At 48.9% G+C, this 21,162-nt stretch overlaps 1 protein-coding gene across 3 annotated transcripts in view; it reads left to right on the top strand.

The window, feature by feature from the left end:
- MAP3K14 (mitogen-activated protein kinase kinase kinase 14) overlaps positions 1-21,162 on the top strand; it is a 52,656-nt gene that overhangs the window by 13,174 nt on the left and 18,320 nt on the right. For all 3 annotated transcript variants that reach the window (XR_003548141.1, XM_006170020.3, XM_006170019.3), the window contains exons 2-3: positions 19,425-19,700; positions 20,867-20,936. Coding sequence is in view for 2 of the 3 variants with exons in the window: in XM_006170020.3 (XP_006170082.1) it covers positions 19,445-19,700; positions 20,867-20,936 (326 nt within the window). In the remaining variant the exon portion in view is untranslated. The remainder of the gene's footprint in view (positions 1-19,424; positions 19,701-20,866; positions 20,937-21,162) is intronic.

The raw sequence follows: 21,162 nt of genomic DNA, 5'->3' as shown, positions 1-21,162 counted from the left end.
GCTCAAAAAAAAAAAAAAAAAAGAAGGAAAAAGTCAATAGGAAGGCATGTATTTGACATTGTTTTATGATGAAGTTCATATTATCCAAAGAAGGACAAGATTGATAAGAAAATACAATTCTGGGCAGAGTTACCCGGAAGTCTCAAAGGTTGTCTGCACCTTTAGGGTACTTTCCTACCTCGCCAAGCAGTATCGAACCCGAAGTGGCCATTCAGTAACTGCTAATGATTGAGCGTGAAGATCAAACCCACTAGACACCAAGAAACTCTTCTGCCTCTTTCGTCTGTGAAGAAGGGCCTCGTTGCTCCTGGCATGCAGGGGCCAAACAAACCAGAGTAGCCGACGTTCTCTCAGCTGGAGCTGTCTGGCCCCTCCTTTTGAGTCAAGCATGTTGTCATTTCTGAATGGAGGCCCCGGTAAACGGAAAGAACTATCGCAGTCCGGACAGGAGATTTAGCTAGCCTCAGATAAGGATATGATTGCCAACTAAGATTACAAATAGAGGGGCCAGCAGGTGGCGTCACCATGCTGGACTCCCACATGGCCTACCACGGTTCAAGTTCTGAACCTGGAGGCAGCTTGCCTTTTTTTTTTCTCTCTCTCTCTTGTGAGTGCATGTGTCCTGTAGAAATTTTAAAATGATAATAATAATTAAAATTAAATAAATAATTCTTGGGGCTGGCAGGTGGTGTGATAGTTCAGGTACTGGATTCCCATGTGGCCAACTACGGTTTGAGTCCCGGACCTGGTGACTTGCTTTCTCATTCTCTCTCTCTCTGTGTCTGTGGTCAAATTGAATACTAATAACAATAATAGATAAAAATAAATCATTTTAAAAATAATCCTAAAAAAAAATGATTGTAAATGGAGCCTTTGGCCCAGGGAGTTAACTGGCCCATGCCAGTCTCAGCAGGCACTTGCTGTGCTTTATGAAACGGGAATACCTTTACACAGAGATAAAGCTGAGAGATTCATGTACCACCTCTCATTTAGGACATACTTGCAAGTTGGAGCCCAGGATATTGTCCTGCTCAGAAGGGTCATCTTCTCAACCAGTCAGAAGTGATTGGGTCTCTAGGTCAGCATTTAGGAGATGGGACCACAGGGCTCGGCAGCCAGCTGCTTGGTTATTGGCTGGCAGATGGGCAGTGTGGACACTCGGAGCCAAGCCAGCCAGGCGCTCCTTTACTCCTCGGGAGTGTGTCAGTCATTCTTTCACTTGGTGAACGCTAGTCGGTTGTGTCAGACATGCCAGACTTTGCTAGGTGCCAGAATATACAGACGAATATAACTGAGGCAAGAGAAAGGCAGACACGGACGCAGGTACATTCCAGGCCAGCCCCGGTCCTGAATCGGCCGTGACTGTGGGAGTTGGAGGGGAGCAAGAAAGGCATCCAGCCAGTGCCCTCTCTTCCAGCTTGCACCATGAATGTAGGAGCTCCCACCCTGCAGGTGTCCAGGCAGGAACACGCTTGGCCTTTCCCTCCTCCTGGGACCTTCTATTGCTTGTTAGCTTGGAACTGGAGCTTGATCGCAATCTGGAAACAGCCCTCACAGAGGAAAGGAGGGCATTTTCAGAAGGGTAGGTGCTGTCAGTAGAAATGTGCTCGAATGGGCAGGTGGTGGTACAGCAGTAACACAACTGGATCCACATGGGAAAGGTTCTGGGATCATGTCCCAGGGCCTCCATGAGCATGCTAGATATGCACACACATGCCTGGGATCCGGGCCAGCCGAGACGGGGTGGATCATGGCATGAAGACACTGTCGGTGGTACTTATCTTCCTCCTGTGCTCTCTCTCTCTCTTTTTCTCTCTCTGAAGAAATAAACAAGCACAAATTAAGTTTTAAGAAATGTATTCAACTGTAGCTCAGAGCTGAAGCAGACATGAGTAGCCAGATATTTAAGACAAAGCTGACTTCTCCTACCCTTCTGTGCTGGAGTTGAGAGGGCAGTGACCCCACTGGCAGATCCCACGTGCTTAGTGCCACTCAGAATTGTAGGCAGATGGTCCCAGGCTTGACCTTTGACAGTGCTTCTTGTTAACTCATTCCACAATCCAAGAAGGCCTTTCAAGGGTCAAAGCAGTGAAAGTTCTGTGAGGGCAAGGACCTCACCTGCATCCTCATATTCCTGTTGGCCAGCACAGCATCAGCAGCATGGGAGTCCCCGGATGGGTATTTGTTGTTGAATCAAAGTGCAAGGCTCAAATCCAAACTCCTCCTGCTGGGCCCTGCAGGCCTGAGACAGGATGAGAGCTACCGGCCGCACCACGGTTTACCCTCCTCTCCCAAGGAGTGAGTCTGAGATCCTGGCTGATTGTATATCCTAAGCCCTTTTCTCCCTTCCCAGGAGAGGGCAAGAACATGGCCCCTTATTATAAAGGAACATGTCAGGTGCCCTGTTGCTGCTCATGTCCTCAAGCTGGTCAGATGGGCCAGCTTGTCAAGGAGGGTGGGGCAGCATCTAAACAAAGCCACTGCCTCAGGGCAGAGCTGGGCATGCGCGCCTTTCCATTCCCCCATGCGTTGGAAGTCTGCGGAAAGCTGGGCAGTTTGGGTTTCTTGTTTATTCTATAGTTCCTCAAACTAGTTCCTCAATTTCAGAACCAGTCACCAGCGACTACAATGAACTTGAAGCCTCCTCCCTCACTAGGAGCTTCAGCCCTCTTTCTTCATCTTCTAATACAGGTAGACTCTGCTGGAAGCCAGTCCCACCTGCCCCACCTGTGGAAACCAGAAAGGAGGGAGGTGGTTGTGTTTCCACAGCTTGGACCATAGCCTAGGGAACCACTCCTCGCTCAGAGGCTCATCTGAAAGGTTAAGTAAGGAGAGTGTTTTTCACATCCAAAATGTGGCTGGTAGTGATGACCTCAAGACTTGGCAAGATTACAAAGTGCATTCTGACTCATCAAAGAAACTGGTGGTGTTTAGCATGATTTTAGTGTGGGGGTTAGTTTATGGTGCTGTAATCTTTAGAAATCGGTCATTGTTGAGTGGTACACACCGCAGCCCCCACTTGTACAGAATATTCAGTTACACAAAATACCCTAATTTACACTCTTCAGTGATACTTGAAACTTTTTTGTGTAAGTAACATACATTAAAAATTCCTTCTGCTTACTGTATAAAATGAAGTACACACATGGTGTTTTTGTTTTGTTTTGTTTTGTTTTCTTAATGCTTTTCCCTCCATGTTCTTCCACATGACAGTTCCATATTGGTCTCCGTGGATCAGTGATTTCTCCGTTTGACATTTTTTCTGTTTGCTGTTGGCTCTCCTCATGGGAAAGATTTGAAAGTTGAATTGAAAATGCTTTTGTATGGACCAGCAGTTGATGTGGAGGTTAAAGTGCTGTATCCCACATGGCCAACTGCACAGTTCGAGCAGTTCAAGTCCCAGACCCTGCAGATTGAAAAATCACACCAGGCTTGTCCCCAAAACCCTGAGAGGAGACTAGGGAAGAAGGGATTGTGATATGGCCATCCCCCCTGGGAGATCATTTCTTACTTTCCCTCTCTGTCTGTCTGTCTCTCTCTGGGGAATACAAGCCCTATATTGCAAAAACTAAAATGAAAAGAAAACGCCATTGTAATAACTTTCTTTCTTTATTGTTGTTATTATTTTTTTAAGTTTGTTCTTCAGAGAGAGAGAAAGAAAGTGAGAAAGCAAGCCATCAGCTTCAGGACTTACACTACAGTTGGCTGTGTAGGAGTCCAGCGCCTCAACCATCATACCACCTGTTAAGCCCCAACACTTTTCTTTCAAAGCTTGTAAGAGACCCTTTATCAGAGGCCCAGAGCCAAAGTACTGATCATATTTATGAAGAAAGCAGCTGATATTCAAAGCTTTATGGGGCTGGCAGGTGGCGCAGTGGCTAAGGGTGCTGGGCTCCCATGTAGCCAAACGTGGTTCAAGTCCTGGACCTGGTGGCTTTCTTTCTCACTTTCCATCTCTTTCTGATTCTGTCCCTCTCTGGTCAAAGTAAAATAAATAAATAAATAAAAGTTAAATAAAATAATTTTTTGAAAAAAAAGCTTTGTTGTAAAAGGACAGTATAAGAGCCTCATGAAGGCTGGAACCAGGCTTTCTAAGATGAATGGTGAATTTGCATTTTGTCATAGAATTGGTCCATAGGTGAGGTCCAGCTATGAAGGGCATGGGTGAGCTGAGGAACACAGACCTGTCTTTGCCATTTCAAATTGCCATTGCCATTTTAAATTTTTATTTTTATCTGTTTTATTTATTTATTTTTATTGCCAGAAAGTATGTGCATGTACCAGAGAGAGACTGAGAGACGGAGAGGGAGAAAGCATTCCATAGTGGGGAATGGTCATGCTGCAGTCCTTTCTCTTCTATCTTGTTGGGCTCTTAGGCACACATGCACATGCACCCGGCATGTTTTTTAAGCCACGAAAGCTGGGGTTTGACCATTTCCTGGCCACGCAGCCAGATCCCTGTTGCCTTTTTCTTTTTCTTTTTCTTTTTCTTTTTTTGGAGAGGTTTTCGCTATAGAGCACGTGCGCTCGCCAGATAGACAGAGAGAGACAGAGAGATAGAAAACGAGAAATCACCCCCCATGGGGGATGGCCACACCGCAATCCCTTCTCCTCCATTCTCCTCTTGGGATCTTGGGCACGCACGCACATGCACCCGGCATGAGTTTAAGCCACCGGGTCCGGGACTTGAACCGCGTTGACTACGTGGGAGTCCAGCAACATAGCCATTACGCTAACTGCTGGTCCCTCTTTTTTTTTTTTTTTTTAAGAGAGGTTTACAAAAATATACTTTCAGGGATCATTTCTATAGTCCATTCCTAGAGAAGTTTCTCTGATCATGCAGAGCACTGAGACCAGTAGAAGTTCTACAGATATTTGAAATATCAGTAACCTATAATAAATGGGTTAATTTATGTAACCAAAATAAAAGATTTTTACTATAAGGCATGTGTACTTACTGGAGAGACAGAAACAGCAAACAAGAAATCACCCCCGGTGGGAGTGGCCACACCACAATCCCTTTTCCTCTGTTCTCCTCTCAGGATCTTGTGCATGCACGCACATGTACCTGGCATGAGTTTCAAGTTGCCAGTCCAAGACTCAAACTGCAGCTGGCCATGTGGGAATCCAGCGCCTTAATGACCACACCACCTGCTGGCCCTGCCTGTTACCCTTTTCAAGTTGCTTTTTCCAGCATGTAAGCTGGCAGTACTGGTGTATCCGAATTAAGGTGCTTCCTCCTGGTTCAGTCTCTGGGTTTCTCACTAACAAATCTGTAGCCTGAGGCAGCTTCTGCATTGGGGTTCCAGTGTTTAAAGTTTAGATCATTGGAAAGTGGATACAGTATCGTGGTTAAGAGTGCGGACTTTTGGGCCAGCAGATAGTGTGGTGGTTAATGCGCTGACCATGTTTTGAGTCCCGAACCTGGCAGCTTGTTTTCTCACTTTCTCTTTCTCTTTGTCTCTATCTCTGTCTTTCTCTCTGGTGAGTGCACATGCACTATAGTGAGTTGGAAAAATAGTAATAATAATATAATTAAATTAATATTTTTAAAAAGTATGGGCTTTAGGGCCAGGTGATAGCACAGCAGTAGCACAACTGTTACTGTGCCCACATGGGGAAAGTCCTGGGTTCTTATCCCAGGACCTCCATGAGCATTCCAGGGACACATGTCTGTTACCCAGGCTGGCTGAGCCTAGGGCAGAGACCCATTTGGGGTGTCTGTCTGTCTATCTCTCTTCCTCATGGAATAAATAAATTAATAAACTTGAAATTAGAGGTCCAGGAGGTGGCATGATAGTTAAGGCACTGGATTCCCACATGGCCAGCCACAGTTTAAAGCCTGGACCTGTGTGTGTGCATGCCCAAAATCCCTGGAGGGGAATGGAGAGGTGCTGGAAGCATGGTCGTCCACCCTGGGGCCCTCACTTGCCCTGTCTGCGTCTTTCTCTTTCTCTTGCAAGTCATAAGCCTTATGGCAAAACAAAACAAAAATAAACTTGAAATTTCAAAAGAATTCAGGCACTGACATAGAGTGCAAATGTTATGTGCATATCCTGCTGTAGTCACTTCCCTGCAGTGTGCCCATAGGCAGATACTTGACCTACTGAGCCTAAGTTTCTTCCTCCATGTAAAGGGAATATTAGTACCTCCCTCACAGAGTTGCGAGGATTCAAGGACTAATGCAAACAGTATTTGTGGCCATTATTATTCATTTTTATTATGACTGACAGCCAGCTGTAATTATGTATATCCAAATAGCTGCCATTTATTGAAAACCCCCGAAGATGACCACAAGGTAGCTAATCTCAGCTCTAGCTGCCAGGAACTTGTGGTCCCAGTTTGTCCTGCAGCAGCGGGTCATTCCTCAGTACTTCAGAGCTGCAGCACTGCAGGGCAGACAGAAGCCAGGTGGGGTGTGCAAAGTGCTCTCCGAAGAACTCCCACACAGGTTGCATGCTCTTCTTGTTGGCCGCCCTGCCTCTCTGCCCTTGGGTTTCCTGTCTCTTCTTTGGCAATGGTTGCTCCAGACCTTGTGTCTGGTACTAGGGCTGCTGGCTAGAAATTGTAGGGGTGGGTTTCAGCCTGCTGGGATAGAAATTATGTATAAGAACAGTGAGAGAGACTAGCCAGAAAGACTGGCCTCCCTGGGTTTCCCCGGACCGGAGCCAACACTGCGACTCCACCCCTTGACTGATACAGCAAAGGAGGGACCAGTGGTCTTCTGTCCAGGCCAGTTCTGCTGTCCTACTGCTTGTGGGGCTGCTTGTGCCCACAGCATCCCTCTGTTCAGCACTAGCACAGGCCTGCCACCACTGCGTACCTTTGTCATCAGGTGAGCATAAATCAAAGCAGGGAGGCAGTGAGGTCAGGGCAGCTGACAGCCAGCCCTGAGCACCGTCCTATTCTTGAGTCACAACCCATGAAACTCACAGTCCCCAGGGAGCGAAATGAAAACCAAAACCAGAGAGGACGAGCTCACCCATCTCCAGACTTCAGTTTTAGTGGCCCAGCCACCAGAACTCAGTGACCAGCCACAGAGGTTCTGGTGAGGTTTCCTGTGCGCTTGTGCATGTCCACCTGCACAGGCTCAGGAAGCAGCTCCTCACATATGTGTTAAGCCCAGTCACGAAGGTAGACCAGATGCCTCCTGAATCTCGTCCTGTACCAAGAGGTCCCCCATTAGTGACACTTCGTTTCAGTATGAGAGTAATTTTGTACTTCAGTATAAAAGTAATATTCCACAGATGTTTTCTATTGAAAATAAGCTATCTCTAATGAAGGAACATTGTACATGAAACTGGTAATGGGGATTCCCTCAGAGGTGTGGGGGAAGGGAGGGAAGGACTTGTACTTTTCATGGTATATCCTTTCAATATATGTATTTTTTAATCACTTAGAAACATTATCTGCTAAAGGGGCTGGCAGGTGGAGTGGTGAAGGATTCTGGACTCCCACATGGCTGAGCATGGTTCAAGTCCCGACCTGATGGCTTGCTCTCTTACTTTCCCCCTCTCTCTCTCTCCCTCTGTCCCTTCTGGTCATATTAAAATAGATAGATAAATAAAGTTAAATAAAATAATTCTTTAAAAAATCTGCTGGAAAATGAACACAGAAAATACATACTCACTAACAAAAAGCTGGCAAACTTAGAAGAGTATACACTATCAGAGAACCAGTGTCACGTGTCTCTGCTAGGTGTCTGCGTTTTCATCAGTGTTGGTGTAATATACAGACTCATATGGACTCACACTTTAGATAGAATTCTGTATGCCTTTTTTTTTTATGACAGAGTGTGTGTGTGCACATGCATGCGTGAGATAGAGCCCCCACAGAGGGTCTCGTCACACGGCAGTTCCCTTCCTCAGCACTCCAGCTCCTTAGGATATTTAGGTTCAGTGCTCGGCCACCATCCACCCTTACCTTTGCCCCCAAGGTGTTTGCAGGCCAACCTGGGGATCTGAACCTAAGGTCTGTCATGTGGTTTCTAGCACTGCAGCCCAGTACACTGTGGACTGTGCCACCTAAGCTGCGTCTGTATCCCTTTACTATTAACATTGTATCCTGTAAGCATTTCTTCACGTTACTAAAAAGATTACTTATAAACATTTTTTAAGAGGTTTTTACTATAGGGTGGGTGCACTTGCCAGAAAGACAGAGAGAGACAGAGAGACAGAGAGTGGGTGGGATGGCCACGCCGCTATCCCTTCTCCTCCATTCTCCTCTCGGGATCTTGGGCACACATGCACATGCACCCGGCATGAGTTTTAAGCCACCGGGTCCAGGACTTGAGCCATGGTCCAGCAACGTACCCATTACACCATCTGCTGGTCTCATTTATAAACATTTTTAATGAATGTGCAGTGGTTTGTTTAATAATTATCCTTCCCCTGTAATGTTTTGATTCTAGTGTTTTCCGGTTGTAAAAATACTTGGAACAGGGTCCAGCAGGTGCCATATCGGTTAAGGTGCTCGCACATGGCCTACCACCGTTCAGGTCCCAGACCTGATGGCCGGAAAATCACACTGGGCGTGTGTGCCTGTGTGTCCAAAATTCCAGGAGAATGGAGAAGGGTTTGCGGTGTGGCCATCCTCCCAGAGAGTGATCTCTCTCTTCTGTTTCTCTCTAGCGAGTACCTGCACTCTATGACCAAAAAACAAAACAAAGCAAAACAAAACAACTGAAAACCTGGAACATCTTTAATTATGCATCTTTCTTCTACATTTATTTATCTTTTTTTTATAAAAGAGAGAGGCACCCTTGGGGCCGGCAGGCCGTGTGGTGGATAAGGGCACTGGATTCCCACATGGTCGACCATGGTTCAAATCCCGGACCTGGTGGCTTGCTTTCTGTCTTTCCCTTTCTTTCTCTCTCTCTCTCTCTTTCCTCTCTCTCTCTCTCTCTCTCGGTCAAATCAAAAGATAACAATAACAAATGGAATTAAATAAATAAATAATTCTTTTAAAAAGAGAGAGAGAGAGGGGTACCCTCAATGGGGTCTTCACTCTGCAGTCCATCCCAGCCTCAGCCACCCCAGGGCGCAGGCACACAGATGTGCCTAGTGTGTAGAGAAACCTCAGGATGCAAACTGGGAACCTCCTCACGTGGGCCCAGCTGTGTTATCACTGCGCTACCCTCCAGCCCCTGATCATGCATCTTTTCCTGAATTTCTGTTTGCTCCACACCTACATTGCGATTCTATGAGTTGTACACACAACAAAATGACTATCATCTCTTGTTATAATGCTTTATTGTCTTCAGAATTCTTTCATTACATTATTTCATTTGTTGAGTAAAAGAGAATGAGAGCATGATAGACCAGGTGTTGTAGGTCAGAGAAGGGGGCCATCAGCACAGTAGAAGTGTTGGGAGGGGCTTCCTGAAAGTGGAAAGCCTGAGCTTCAGACGAGCAGAATGTGCAGGGGCCGCATGGACAGCTTGTAGGGTTGAGTAGCTAGGAGGTTGCAGAGAGGTCAGACTGGCCGGAGCCAAGCCTTTTGTTTAGGGAAATAGATAACTTAAGGTCCACGTGGTGGGGCTAGACTCGTAAGCAGTACAGAGCCACAGGCATATTCGAGCTGCAGATTATCTTTAAGGCTTGATGTTTTAGTAGTAAGGGATCAGGAAAGAGCTTGAAGTGGGTAAGACCTATGCAAATAGAATACATGTGAGGGACCAGCAGATGGCATAATGGTTACGTCACTGGACTCCCACATAGTCAATCATGGTTCAAGTCCCGGACCCTGCAGCTTAAAACTCACACCAGGCGCATGTGTGTGTGCACCAAAGATCCTGAGAGGAGAGTGGAGGAGAAGGGATTGTGGCGTGGCCATCCCCCCTGGGAGAGGGGTGGTTTCTTGCTTTCCTTCTCTGTCCTCACCGAGCACTTGCGCCCTATAGCAAAACTCTCAAAAAAAAAAAAAAAAAAAATCTTGCAAGGCAGTTGCCTTAGATGTCTTAATGGGCCTTGTGGACAGCAGTGTTCTGCACGCCTGGAGCTAGCCCGCATTGCCAGGCATGTGGCAGGAAGTAGAAGACAGTCGTAAATTTTATTCCATAAATTTTATTTGCCCTGTAGTTTGACCTGTGGGATTAGCAGTGAGACTTGAGTTTTTGTGGGCATGTTAGGTTTCTTCTTTATCATCGATCTGTAAGATTTTAATGATTAATGTGCCTTCACATTTCATATCCTTCTTAATGGGAAATGCTTTGGCAGAAATTGTTCTCCTGGGAGTCAGGCTTCCTTCTGGCCAGGGAGGTAGCTCTTGAGATTCCTCCAGCGGAGTTTCACTGCAAGTGCCCAAGTGCAGGTCCAGGATGCTCTTCCTCCTCCTTTGGACTAGTATTTCTGAGTCCTGGTGATCTTGTGTTAAAACTCTGTCTCTCTGCCTGAAGAATCAGTTAAGCTCCCCGGGGCCTGTAACTTGTGATGTTGTCAGTCCAGGCAGGATGGGGTTCTGTACCAATGGCAAGTTTTTATTTTACTCAGCGTCCACCATCTATTCCTGCCCTTTGAATTCCCCATCTGGAGCGCTACCCCTAAAAGTCTGGGAATCACACCCTTTCACTCTTTTTTTTTTTTTTTTTTTCTTTGGAAAGGTTTTTTGCTATAGGGTGCGTGCACTTGCCAGAAAGACAGAGAGAGACAGAGAGACAGAAAGCAAGAAATCACCTCCCAGGGGGAATGGCCACGCCACAATCCCTTCTCTTCCATTCTCCTCTCGGGATCTTGGACATGCTCACACACGCACCCAGCGTGAGTTTAAGCCACCGGGTCCGGGACTTAAACTGCGATCGACTAAATGGGAATCCAGCAACATAGCCATTACACTAACTGCTGGTCCCTCTTTTTTTATTTACTATAAGGCACATGAGCTCAGCAGAGCAAGAGAGAGAGAGAAAGCATGCCCCAGGGGGGTGGCCACGCCAATCCCTTCTCTCCGTTCTCCTCTTGGGGTTCGGAGCATGCATGCACACGCATCCAGCATGGTTTTCAATGTGCCAGACCTGGAACTCAAATCTTGCAGTAAGCCACGTGGGATTCAGCCTTATTAACCACCACGCCACTGGCTTGCCCTCCTGTGGTACTCTTTAGAATGCTTGTCTCTTTCCCCCAGTAGGCTGTAAGCTCCTTGAGGGACCAGGTCTTCCTCCTCAGTGTCCTCCCAGCATTCAGCATGGGGCCCACACTCAAGGTCTGCTGTGCTAAGTTCCTGCAGTGCTCTGCAAGGTGACAGGTCCCTCGGAGGTTGGGAGCTGCTTCTAAGGTCTCATCCTGCCTCTAGGCGTTGGGCTTTGAGGCTTTTTATTGGGTGCCTCTGGGTGATCGTTATCCTTTTGTCTGATTTTAATATTACATGGTTTTGTTTAGTATTAGCCTGGTGTATCTCTTTCCATCTATTTATTTTCAATCCCTCTGTATAATTTTGTTTTGCTTCTTTTAGTCAGCATCTAGCTCTGGGCCTTTTTAAGTCCTGTCTGGCTTTTTAATCTATTCATGTTAGTGTGATTAATGATATAGTCATACTTTGAGTTATTTCTATTTCTTGTCCTTTTTGCTGCCTTTTCCCTCCTTTCTTTGCCTTGTTAGAGTAACAAAGTTTTCTATTTTTCCTTCTTTACCTTTCTGGTTTGGAAACTCTGAATTGTATTTTTATCTTGCAATAATTAACTTTAAATTGTAATACATACACTTAGCTATATTTTTTTCTTAGGAGATTTAAATATGTTTTATATTTTTATATATCCCAAATGGTGAGGATCTTACTGCTCTTTATGCATTGAACACTCCACCCTTCCTTATTATTCAGATCTAGAATTTAATGTTTTTAAATGGTTTAAGCTGGGCAGGTACGGTAGCCTATTTTTAAGGAAACCAGATCACACATAGCTGACTATAGTTCAAATCCCACCCCTAGCAGCTGGAAAAACACACCAGGTGCATGTGCCTGCATGCCCAAAATCCCAACAGGGTAGAGAAATGGAGGAGGAGGATTGTGGCTTAACCGTACTCATTGGGGATGCTCACTCTCTCTCCCCCTCGCTCTCTGTTTCTGTCTCTCTCTGGTGAGCACATGCACCCTCTGGCAATTAAAAATAAAATAAATTTTTTTTTATGTTCAGTTGTTAAGTAAATGGACTAACAGCATATCAGTTCCTGTGCTTACCATTCTTTCTTTCTTTTTTTCTTTCTTTCTTTCTTTAGTTTTTGGCATAGGGCACGTGTACTCACCAGGCATGATTTTTGAGCTGCCAGGTCTGGGACCTGAACCGTAGTCAGCCATGTGGGAGTCCAGTGCCATGCTCCCTGCTGGTCCCATCATTGTTTCTTACATCTCGTTTCTTTTCTCTGGTTTATTTTTCTTCTTTCAAAGCACATCTTTCAGTGAAGTTAGAATTCTTGTCTGTGTGTGTGTTTTGTATGTGGAATAAAATGACCTGTTAAGGGGCCAGCAGGTGGTGTCAAGGTTAAGGCAGCCGGATCCCACATGGCCAACTGTACAGTTAGAGTCCCAAACCTGGCAGCTTGAAAAATCAGCCCAGGTGCACGTGTGTACACCCAGAATCCTGAGAAAAGAATGGAGGAGAAGGGATCATGGTCTGGCCATCCCCCACAGGGGGTGATTTCTCACTTTCCCTGGCCTTTCTCTTTCTCTGGCTCTCTCTTAAAATTGATCAAGTTAAAAATTTATAACAGGAGTATGGACTATGTGATTCAACTAAAGTCCGACAGGTCGGTTGCTGTTTAGCCCTTCCTTGCTGGTGCAACCCCTCGTTTTAATTCTTGTGCTTCCTGCCTATGTAAGCTAAGAAAATATTACCAACATCAGGGGGAAAATATTGGAAGTAACATCTACACAGGTGGCACTACTGCTCAGTTCCTGGATAACCAGGTCCCTCTGCCAACAGGCTTTGATGCTAGAAAGGAACTGACAATGCTGGGTCCCAGGGGAATGGGCCAGGAGTCTTGGCTGGAGCCCTAGCCCCATGTCAGATGCCCTAGTCCTATCAGCTGAGCTTCTCTTACTCCTGCAGGTAACTTTCCCCTCTGAGCCTTAGTCTCCGTCTGTAGAATGAGGTAGTATTACCAGTGTCACCAGGATTGCTGTGAGTTACGCCAGGAATGCAGGTCAAGCCCATAGCATAGTGCCTAGCCTGCGGAAGACCCTGGCACGAAGTGCTCGTGAAGGGAGTGCAGGAGCCTACCACAAAAGGCTTCACTGAGGGTAAAATGTGGAAGTGACATCCTCGTGGGTGGTAATAGCCAGGGAAGAGAAGCAGGCTTGCCATGGCTGCCCTGTGCGGGCAGGTGAGGACACCAGCCTGGCTGCACAGAGCCTGGGGGCGGGCAGGCGGGGCAGAAGGGGAGCCGGGGCTGAGTGCCCGTGTGGGCCCTCCGGGTTGCCTAGCCACCTCGCTCTGCCTGGCTCTTGCCCTTGGTTCCCCTTCCTGCATGGCCCCTCGTTTCTGATAGGCAGAGGCTTGCCCAGTGTGGCCTGATGGCCAGGCAAGCTGAAGGCTTAAAAGAGGAAGCAGCAGGATGAGATTGGTTTTCAACCAATATCTTATTAAGGAAGTTGAGTCATTCTACTTCTGCTATTTATCCCCTCTGGGCATTCAGAGAAGGGCAGGATTTTACTTCCAGATGCAGTAGTCATGGGAGGGATTTGCCCTGGCCCCTCAGTGGACACTTTCAAAATAGCCTTGTAGGACAGAGATTTGTATTTCCTTTTCATGTACAGAGAACTAAGGCTCTAAGTGTCGAATGCCCTCTCAGGCTCCGGACGCCTTGTCTACAAGGTGCTGAAACCGGGTAGCCCCGTCATCTCAGTGATGGCTTCGCATAGCCTGCCGATGGGCGAGGGACTGAACGTGCACTCAGCATCTTCTACCGGCCAGACAGATAGGTTCGTAGTTCGTGTCTTCTTCATTCAGTCCTCACCAGCTCTGAAGAAGCTAAGAGAAGCCTCTGAAGAAGCTAAGAGAAGCGCAGTGTCTTGCCCAAGGTTTATTTTTTTTATTAATTTATTTTTTTCAGAGGATTTTTGCTATAGGGCGCATGTGCTCACCAGAAAGACAAAGAGAGACAGAAAGTGAGAAATCATCCCCCGGGGGGATGGCGGTTTATACACAGACTCAGGAGCCAGAAGCCAGAGTTCAACCCCACCTCTGCCACCTGTAACTGCATAACTTTTTGGCATGCTCCCAAACTTCTCTAAGCCGTCTCCTCACCTCTGAAAATGAGATTAGTAATGTTAGGTTCTTAATAAATATTATCCTGAACTGGACTCAGTGGCCCTCAAATAATCCTGACAGATCAGCTGCATTCTCAGAACTAGGAGGAACCTAAAAGATTTCCTAGGCCCTGGTTTGTTTCTTTCTTTCTTTCTTTCTTTCTTTCTTTTCTTTTTTTTTGGAGAGGTTTTTGCTATAGGGTGCATGCGCTCACCAGAAAGACAGAGACAGAGATACAGAAAGTGAGAAATCACCCCCTGGGGGCGATGGCCACACCGCAATCACTTCTCCATTCTCCTCGGGATCTTGGGCACACACACACATGCGCCCGGCGTGAGTTTAAGTCACCAGGTCCGGAACTCAAACTGTGGGCAATTACATGAGAGTTCAGTGACATATCCATTACACTAACTGCTGATCCCCAGAGCAGCTGTTTCTAATACGTGTTCCATACCAGTTGCACGATTCCAACTCTTTTATGTATTGGGGATGAAGATATGATTCCATTTGACAAAAATGGACCCGCTGCTATTTTTCACAAGTATTCCAAGGCTAGAACCTATAACTTTGTGCTCCTAGTTTGGTGTTTTCACTGTTCCATACTTACTAAGACAGAACTGAAATGCGATGCATTAGAGAGGTTAGCATCTTTCGAGATCAACATTTAAAGCATTGCTTGTACCTTCAAGTAAATCAAACTTTCATTTAGCCTAGACCCTATTTCTGTCCCAGAATCCTGGAAACAGAAGTTTTGCTATCAGAGACAACATTGCTTTCACAGGCTTAGACTGGCATAGCCAATAGAACGTTCCACAGTGATGGACTGCCCTCCATCTGCACGTCCAACATGGTGGGCAGCATAATGGAGGGTTTATACATTTTATTTAATGTTAATTAGAAATAAATAGCCACATGTTGCTAGTGACTACTATTTTGAACAGTGTAACCTTAGAGACTAGAGCAGGGGTCAAATAACAGTCTCTGGACCCTTGACCTCAGAGTCCTCCAGCTAGTTGGATTCAGAGGCCGGGTGGAGGCGCAGCAGTAACACAGTGCTCTGCAAGGCCGACCCCCAGAGGAGAAATCCTTCCTGAGAATGGTGGGCATGCACGTGCCCATGATCCAGGCCTGCGTGATCACAGGGTGAAGACCTTAATGAGAATGCTTTATCTCTCTCTCTGTCCCTCTGTCTCTATCTCTCTCCCTTACTTCCTTCCTCACATGTGGCAGGGATGTAGTCGACCGCGTTTCGCGTTCAAGACCCGGTGGCTTAACACTCACGCCGGGCGCGTGTGCGTGCGTGCCCAAGATCCCGAGAGGAGAATGGAGGAGAAGGGATTGCAGCGTGGCCATCCCCCCCGGGGGGTGATTTCTCGCTTTCTGTCTCTCTGTCTCTCTCTGTCTGCCTGGCGAGCGCACGCACCCTATAGCAAAAACCTCTCCAAAAAAAAAAAAAGTACAGAGGCCAGGCTTGACACCCAGTGGATCTGGCCCAGTAGACCTAGGACGGGTACATTTTCTGAACTCATCGCAGTTGGGAACCACTGCATTAACGAGCCCCTCCTCTGAATGGAAGAGCTGAGCTGGAACCAGGGACTTAGCATGGCCTTAGTCTTCTAGGGAGAATGGAGCCCCCTTCGGGCAATGGTAGACCCTTGGAGAATGTGTTGAAAGCTCTGGATTTCTTCCTTGGAAAACTGCACATTGTTTCTAGCCTCAGAGCTCCCTGAAGCCATCCTTGAACTCCAATTAGCAACTCACCAGACACACCCAAGGGTCAGTCTGGTGCCATCCTAATCGTCCCTACCAGGCTTCTCCAGGGTCATCAAGGCACCACAGAGAGAGCAGGCGGCGAGTCTGCGGCAGGCCTGAAAGCACACACAATGAATTCTGCACCCCTCTTTTGTCTCATGGGCTTGTGAGCGAGCCAAGTGGGTTGGGCTGCTGCCACAGCTCACATCCTGAGCTTGGATACAAGAGCCAAGGGCAGAAGGCCTGAGGCATGAGTGGAGCTGGGGAGAGCAGCCAGACTGAGTAATGGCTTGGGATTTGAACCTGCCTTCAAAGGCAGAGACATAACTGGCTCCCACTTAGTCCTCACTCCCCACACACTGGAGGACAGAGAAGGGGCAGGGCTGAGAGCTACAGTGACAAGACAGTGACCACAGCTAGCAGTCCTAGGCTTAATATCAAACCCTGACTCTTGTAGCCCAGAAGCCATATAGAAGGCAGGAGGGAAGCGGGTGGGAGCAAGCTGCCGTCAGGCCCAAGTGTCCCGGGAATAGCCTCTTGAACCTGGAGGCTGTCAGAGAGGTTCTGAGTCACGGTCATGTGGCTCTGGAAAGCCAGCCATGGGAGAAGCGCCCCAGCTCTCAGGCTGTATAGCGTGCCCCTGGGAAGTGAGAGGCAGCCTGCTTTCCCCGTGCCCTTCACAGGCCCAGCTGCCATCTGCTGGGTCAGCACTAAGCAGAGCCTCCTCGTTACTCTGCCTGCCAGGCTGGTGGGTGAGTCATTGGGGAACCAAAGCAGCTCTGAGCTCGGCTGCCTCGGTCTCAGCCTCAGCTTCATCAGGGAGAGGGGCTTGGCACGGAGGGAGGACCAGGGCCCCTGGTCACCTGCCCACTTGCCTACCAAGATGAGTGGATAGATCCTGGGGCTGAGGGAGCACCCACAGCCTCTCCAGAAGGGCCCTAGCTCAGGGCAAACTGTCCAGAGCACTTGGCTGGGCTACTCCAACCAGAGACAGGCATCTGAGCCCAGGCACAGTGATCTCTGCACAGCGCATCACCCACCCTGTACCGCTCAGCCCCGACTTCTCATCCAGTGGAAGGGACTCCCTCTTCATTCTTGCACTCGGCCATCCTGTCTCTGGAGTTCATGGAGAAACACCCTGGGACCTTTTCTTCCCTCACTCACCCAACAGTGATGGTCTCGTGTGTACCCCACAGTCTACACTGCAGGTGCCACGTGTGCAGGGCCCCGCCTCTGCCCTCAGGAGTCTTCTGACCAGGGAGGACCAAGAAGGTCCCCTGTGCTTGCCAGTAACCCCGGAGACTTGGGGAGTGTGCAGCACAGTCTGAAGAGCCTGGGGTCTGAGGCCTGGCCCTGCCCTGCCACACATGGCCTGGGTAACCTTGGGCAAGTCTCCACTTAATGAGGCCTTGGGTTCTTCGGATAAAAATGAGGGGTTAAAGTAATGCGAGCTCCCGGTAAGCACACCTCTACTACCTTCAGGGTTGCAGAGTTTAGGGTTGTTCTCTAGGATCTTGTTCCCCCAGGTAGAGAGGCTGAGAGAGGTAAGGCTGAGCTCCAGGCCTCGGGCTGTTCCTCTTTGTAGTGGAGTGGTTGGGAAGGTATATGGCAGGACAAAGGTACAGGTAGGAGAAAGACGGCCTGCCTTGGAGGCCTCGCCTAACTGGAAGTCAGGACAGCCCTAGACTGCGGAAAATCGCCAGGTAACAGTGAGGTTGCTGGTTCGGCTGCCTCAGCATAGGCCTTCAGAACCAAACCCAGCATCCACGTGGAAGCTGGAGCTGTTCTGAGTTTGAAGCTAGTAGGGCCTGGGAGGCAAGGAACAAATCGTCAGTGACTAACCCCTCCCACCCCCACCAGGCTGGCTCAGTCTTCCCAGCCATCATGGTGGGGAAAAAATGAGTGAGACAGAGTCAGTAGGAAAAAGGCTTCTGGCTGAGGGAATCCCACATGGGAGGCTCCCAGTTCCAGTCTGGAGATCTCTCTGGGTGCTGGCTGCATGCATACCCACAATCCAGGGCTGGCCGAAGGCTGGGGTAGGTCACAGCATTGAGACCCTGTGGGGTACTGTCCCTGTCTTGCTCATGGAAGAAATAATTTTTTTAAGAGAGATTTTTTTGCTGTAGAGCATGCACACTCACCAGAGAGACAGAGACAGAGACAGAAAGCAAGAAATCATTCCTCAGGGGGAGATGGCCACACCACAGTCCCTTCTCCATTCTCCTCTCAGGATCTTAGGCACGCACGCACTCAGCATGAGTTTTAAGTCGCTGGATCTGGGACTTGAACTGCGGTTGACTATGTGGGTGTCCAGTGACATAACCATTATACCATCTGCTGGTCCCCAAAATAAATCATCTTTAAAATCAAAGTAAGATAAAAAAAAAAAAAGGCTTTGGCCTAGTAGTTCCCAACTTCTGCTGTCTTGTTTAATCACCAGGCCTGAGACGGCAGAACCTAGAGGCAGTGAGCTGGCTTCACGTGGCCTGCCCTTCTGCCCCACGAGCACATGGAAGTGCTTGGGTTGAACGCAGTCACTGCGAGGGAGACCACATCTGTTGGTAACAGCCTTATGACCGGGCTACCACCAGAGCGCACTTACTGAAAACCTGTGTGTATGTGGTGTTTTCTCAGGCTTTGCTTAAAGCCAGACACACCCCAGAGGAGCCCTGCCCTTTAAAAAGTCCCAGTTGTTTGTTTTTTTTTTTTTCTTTCTTCTATGAGCAAGAGAAAGAGATGAGCACCCTCAGACTCTAGTCCCCCCACAGTCCAGCCTGTAGGGTCTTAGGTGCTTATACATGTGCCTGACCAGGCTGGGGACTTGAACTGCGATCAGCATGTGAGACCCAGTTTTCTTGATCAGCGCACAACCACTGTGCCTCAGAGCCGGCCCTGCATGCTGACTTCTGGACTTTGTAGGACACACGCACGGACACACGCACACCCCTACTTCCTCTAGGGAACAAGACAATCCCTCAGACCTCTCCAGTGGGTGAGGAGCCTCTGTGGAGAGCATAGACATGGCCGCTAAGAAGGCAAAGCTTGTGCCAGGTCCGTGAGGTGATGCTTTGGAGGTCGGATCACTGCTCTGTCCTCAGGAAGCGAGGTCTGCCATTAAACTAGCAGCAGGAAAGATCTAGCCATTATAAAGGCAAGAAAGAACCAGCCCCAATACCTGCGCCGTCACTGACCTTGTCGAGCACAGGCCTCGGGAGGCCGTTCAGCTGGGGTGCTGCCAGGGCTGGGGCTGTACCACTCAGAACACGTGCAGGAGTTGAAAGGTTGGCTCCTCTCCATCCGGGATGTTTGGAGGGTACTTACACGTGGCATAGAGAGCGGAGACCCTTTGTCCCCTGCTTATCTCCTTCCACCCAAGCCTGCCCTGTGCCCCCAGAGCTGGGGTTCTGAGTGACCTGCCATGTTTGGTCTCTGTCAGGGTGAGCGTGAGCCTAGGAGATGGCCGTGATGGAAGTGGCCTGCCCCGGCGCCCCCGGCTCGGCAGCTGGGCAGCAGAAGGAACTTGCCAAGGCCAAGGAGAAGACACCGTCTAAGGGGAAGAAACAGAGCCCCATCTACAAGCTGGAGGCTGTGGAGAAGAGCCCCGTGTTCTGCGGGAAGTGGGAGATCCTGAATGATGTGATTACCAAAGGCACAGCCAAGGAAGGCTCCGAGGGAGGGCTGGCCGCCATCTCCATCATCGCCCAAGCCGAATGTAAGGGCCTGGGTGGTTGTGGGCACAGGGGCAGGTGGGTGGGCCCAGGGGAGGCCTGGCTCGGGGTCCTCTGTGGACAACAGGTCAGGGTGGCTGCTGTAGAACATTCTCACGAGACATAACCTATAGTCCAGGCCCAGATTCAGTGTGAAGGGGGAGGCAGGATGGAGCACAGATGGAGACGTGCAAACGGAGGCTGTGCCCATCACCACCAGAGCAGGGAGGAGAGCTGGGAGTGCTGGAGGCCATTGCTGGGTCAGGCAGGCCATTCACCTGCTGCTGTGACCTTGAACAGCCTGAGCGTCTGCAGAGGCCCCAGACAGGAAAGGCCAGGTCTCCTGGAAAGCCCCACTGGGGCCTGAAGCCCTTCACCACCTTTCACCTGGAGGTGGCCTCACCCCTGAAGAATGAACACCCTGCTCTTGGGCCTGCTGGGCCAGTCTAGGGGTAGCCCTTCCACTCTACCCACAATCCCTCAAGACAGCCAGAAGTGGAGGCTGCTCCTGCAGAGAGAGGATCGAGGCGGGCTGGGCAGGCCGGGAGTCCTTTCCTATAACACATCCCAGGAGGAGCGGACAGGGCCTGGAGTCCTCTGCCCCCAGCAGTTCCCCTCCTACCCAAGAGCTTTCCTGGGTGGAACCTGTAGAGCCTGACAGCTCACGATGCCATCTCCCCACATGTCCAATCTTTCCCTCATCTCCCACTTCCTTCCAGCTAGGTTTTGAGGAGAGATAAGAGAATAGAACAAAGTGGAGTGACATAGTACTGACTGTACACACACACACACACACACACACACACACGTACATACACGTGCATACATCTACGGATATGTAATGGCTTATATGTATTGAGCTATTACTGCATGTCAGGCACTGTGCTGGGTGCTTTATGTAGATTATCTCCCCTAAGATTCACAGTAAGTGAAGTGGATACCCTAGAGCCCCCACATGATAGACCTCCCCTCTGGTCTTGACCCTTAAGCTGGGGCCTGGAGGAGATGGTAAGTGAGAGGGAGGCCTCAGGCCAGGGAGCTGCCAGGTAAGGTGGTTGGGGAAGGAAGGGCCCAGCAGGGGGGTCTCTGTAGAAATACCTGTCCTCAGTGCCAAATCTCTGTTCTTTCTCTTCTTCCTACATAAGCCAACTCATTTTCCTTTATTTAAAAGGTGAGAATAGCCAGGAGTTCAGCCCCACATTCTCAGAACGAATTTTCATCGCAGGATCAAAACAGTTCAGGTAAGCGGCAAGCTGGAGCAGGAGGCAGGGAGGAGACTGGTGTCCCCCTCCCCTGCTTCTGGCTGGGCTGCTCCTCCCACTGCTGCTGCTGCTGCTCCTGCTGCTCCCACTGCTGCTACTGCTCCCACTGCTGCTGCTACTCCTGCTGCTGCTGCTCCCACTGCTGCTGCTGCTCTCACTGCTCCTCCTGCTGCTTCTCCTGATGCTCCTCCTGCTGCTGCTCCCG

This window comes from Tupaia chinensis, unplaced genomic scaffold (genome assembly GCF_000334495.1).
Source record: "Tupaia chinensis unplaced genomic scaffold, TupChi_1.0 Scaffold148004_1, whole genome shotgun sequence".
NCBI lineage: Eukaryota > Metazoa > Chordata > Mammalia > Scandentia > Tupaiidae > Tupaia > Tupaia belangeri.
Note: the sequence above shows the minus strand (reverse complement) of the source record. Positions and strands in the feature narration are given on the sequence as shown.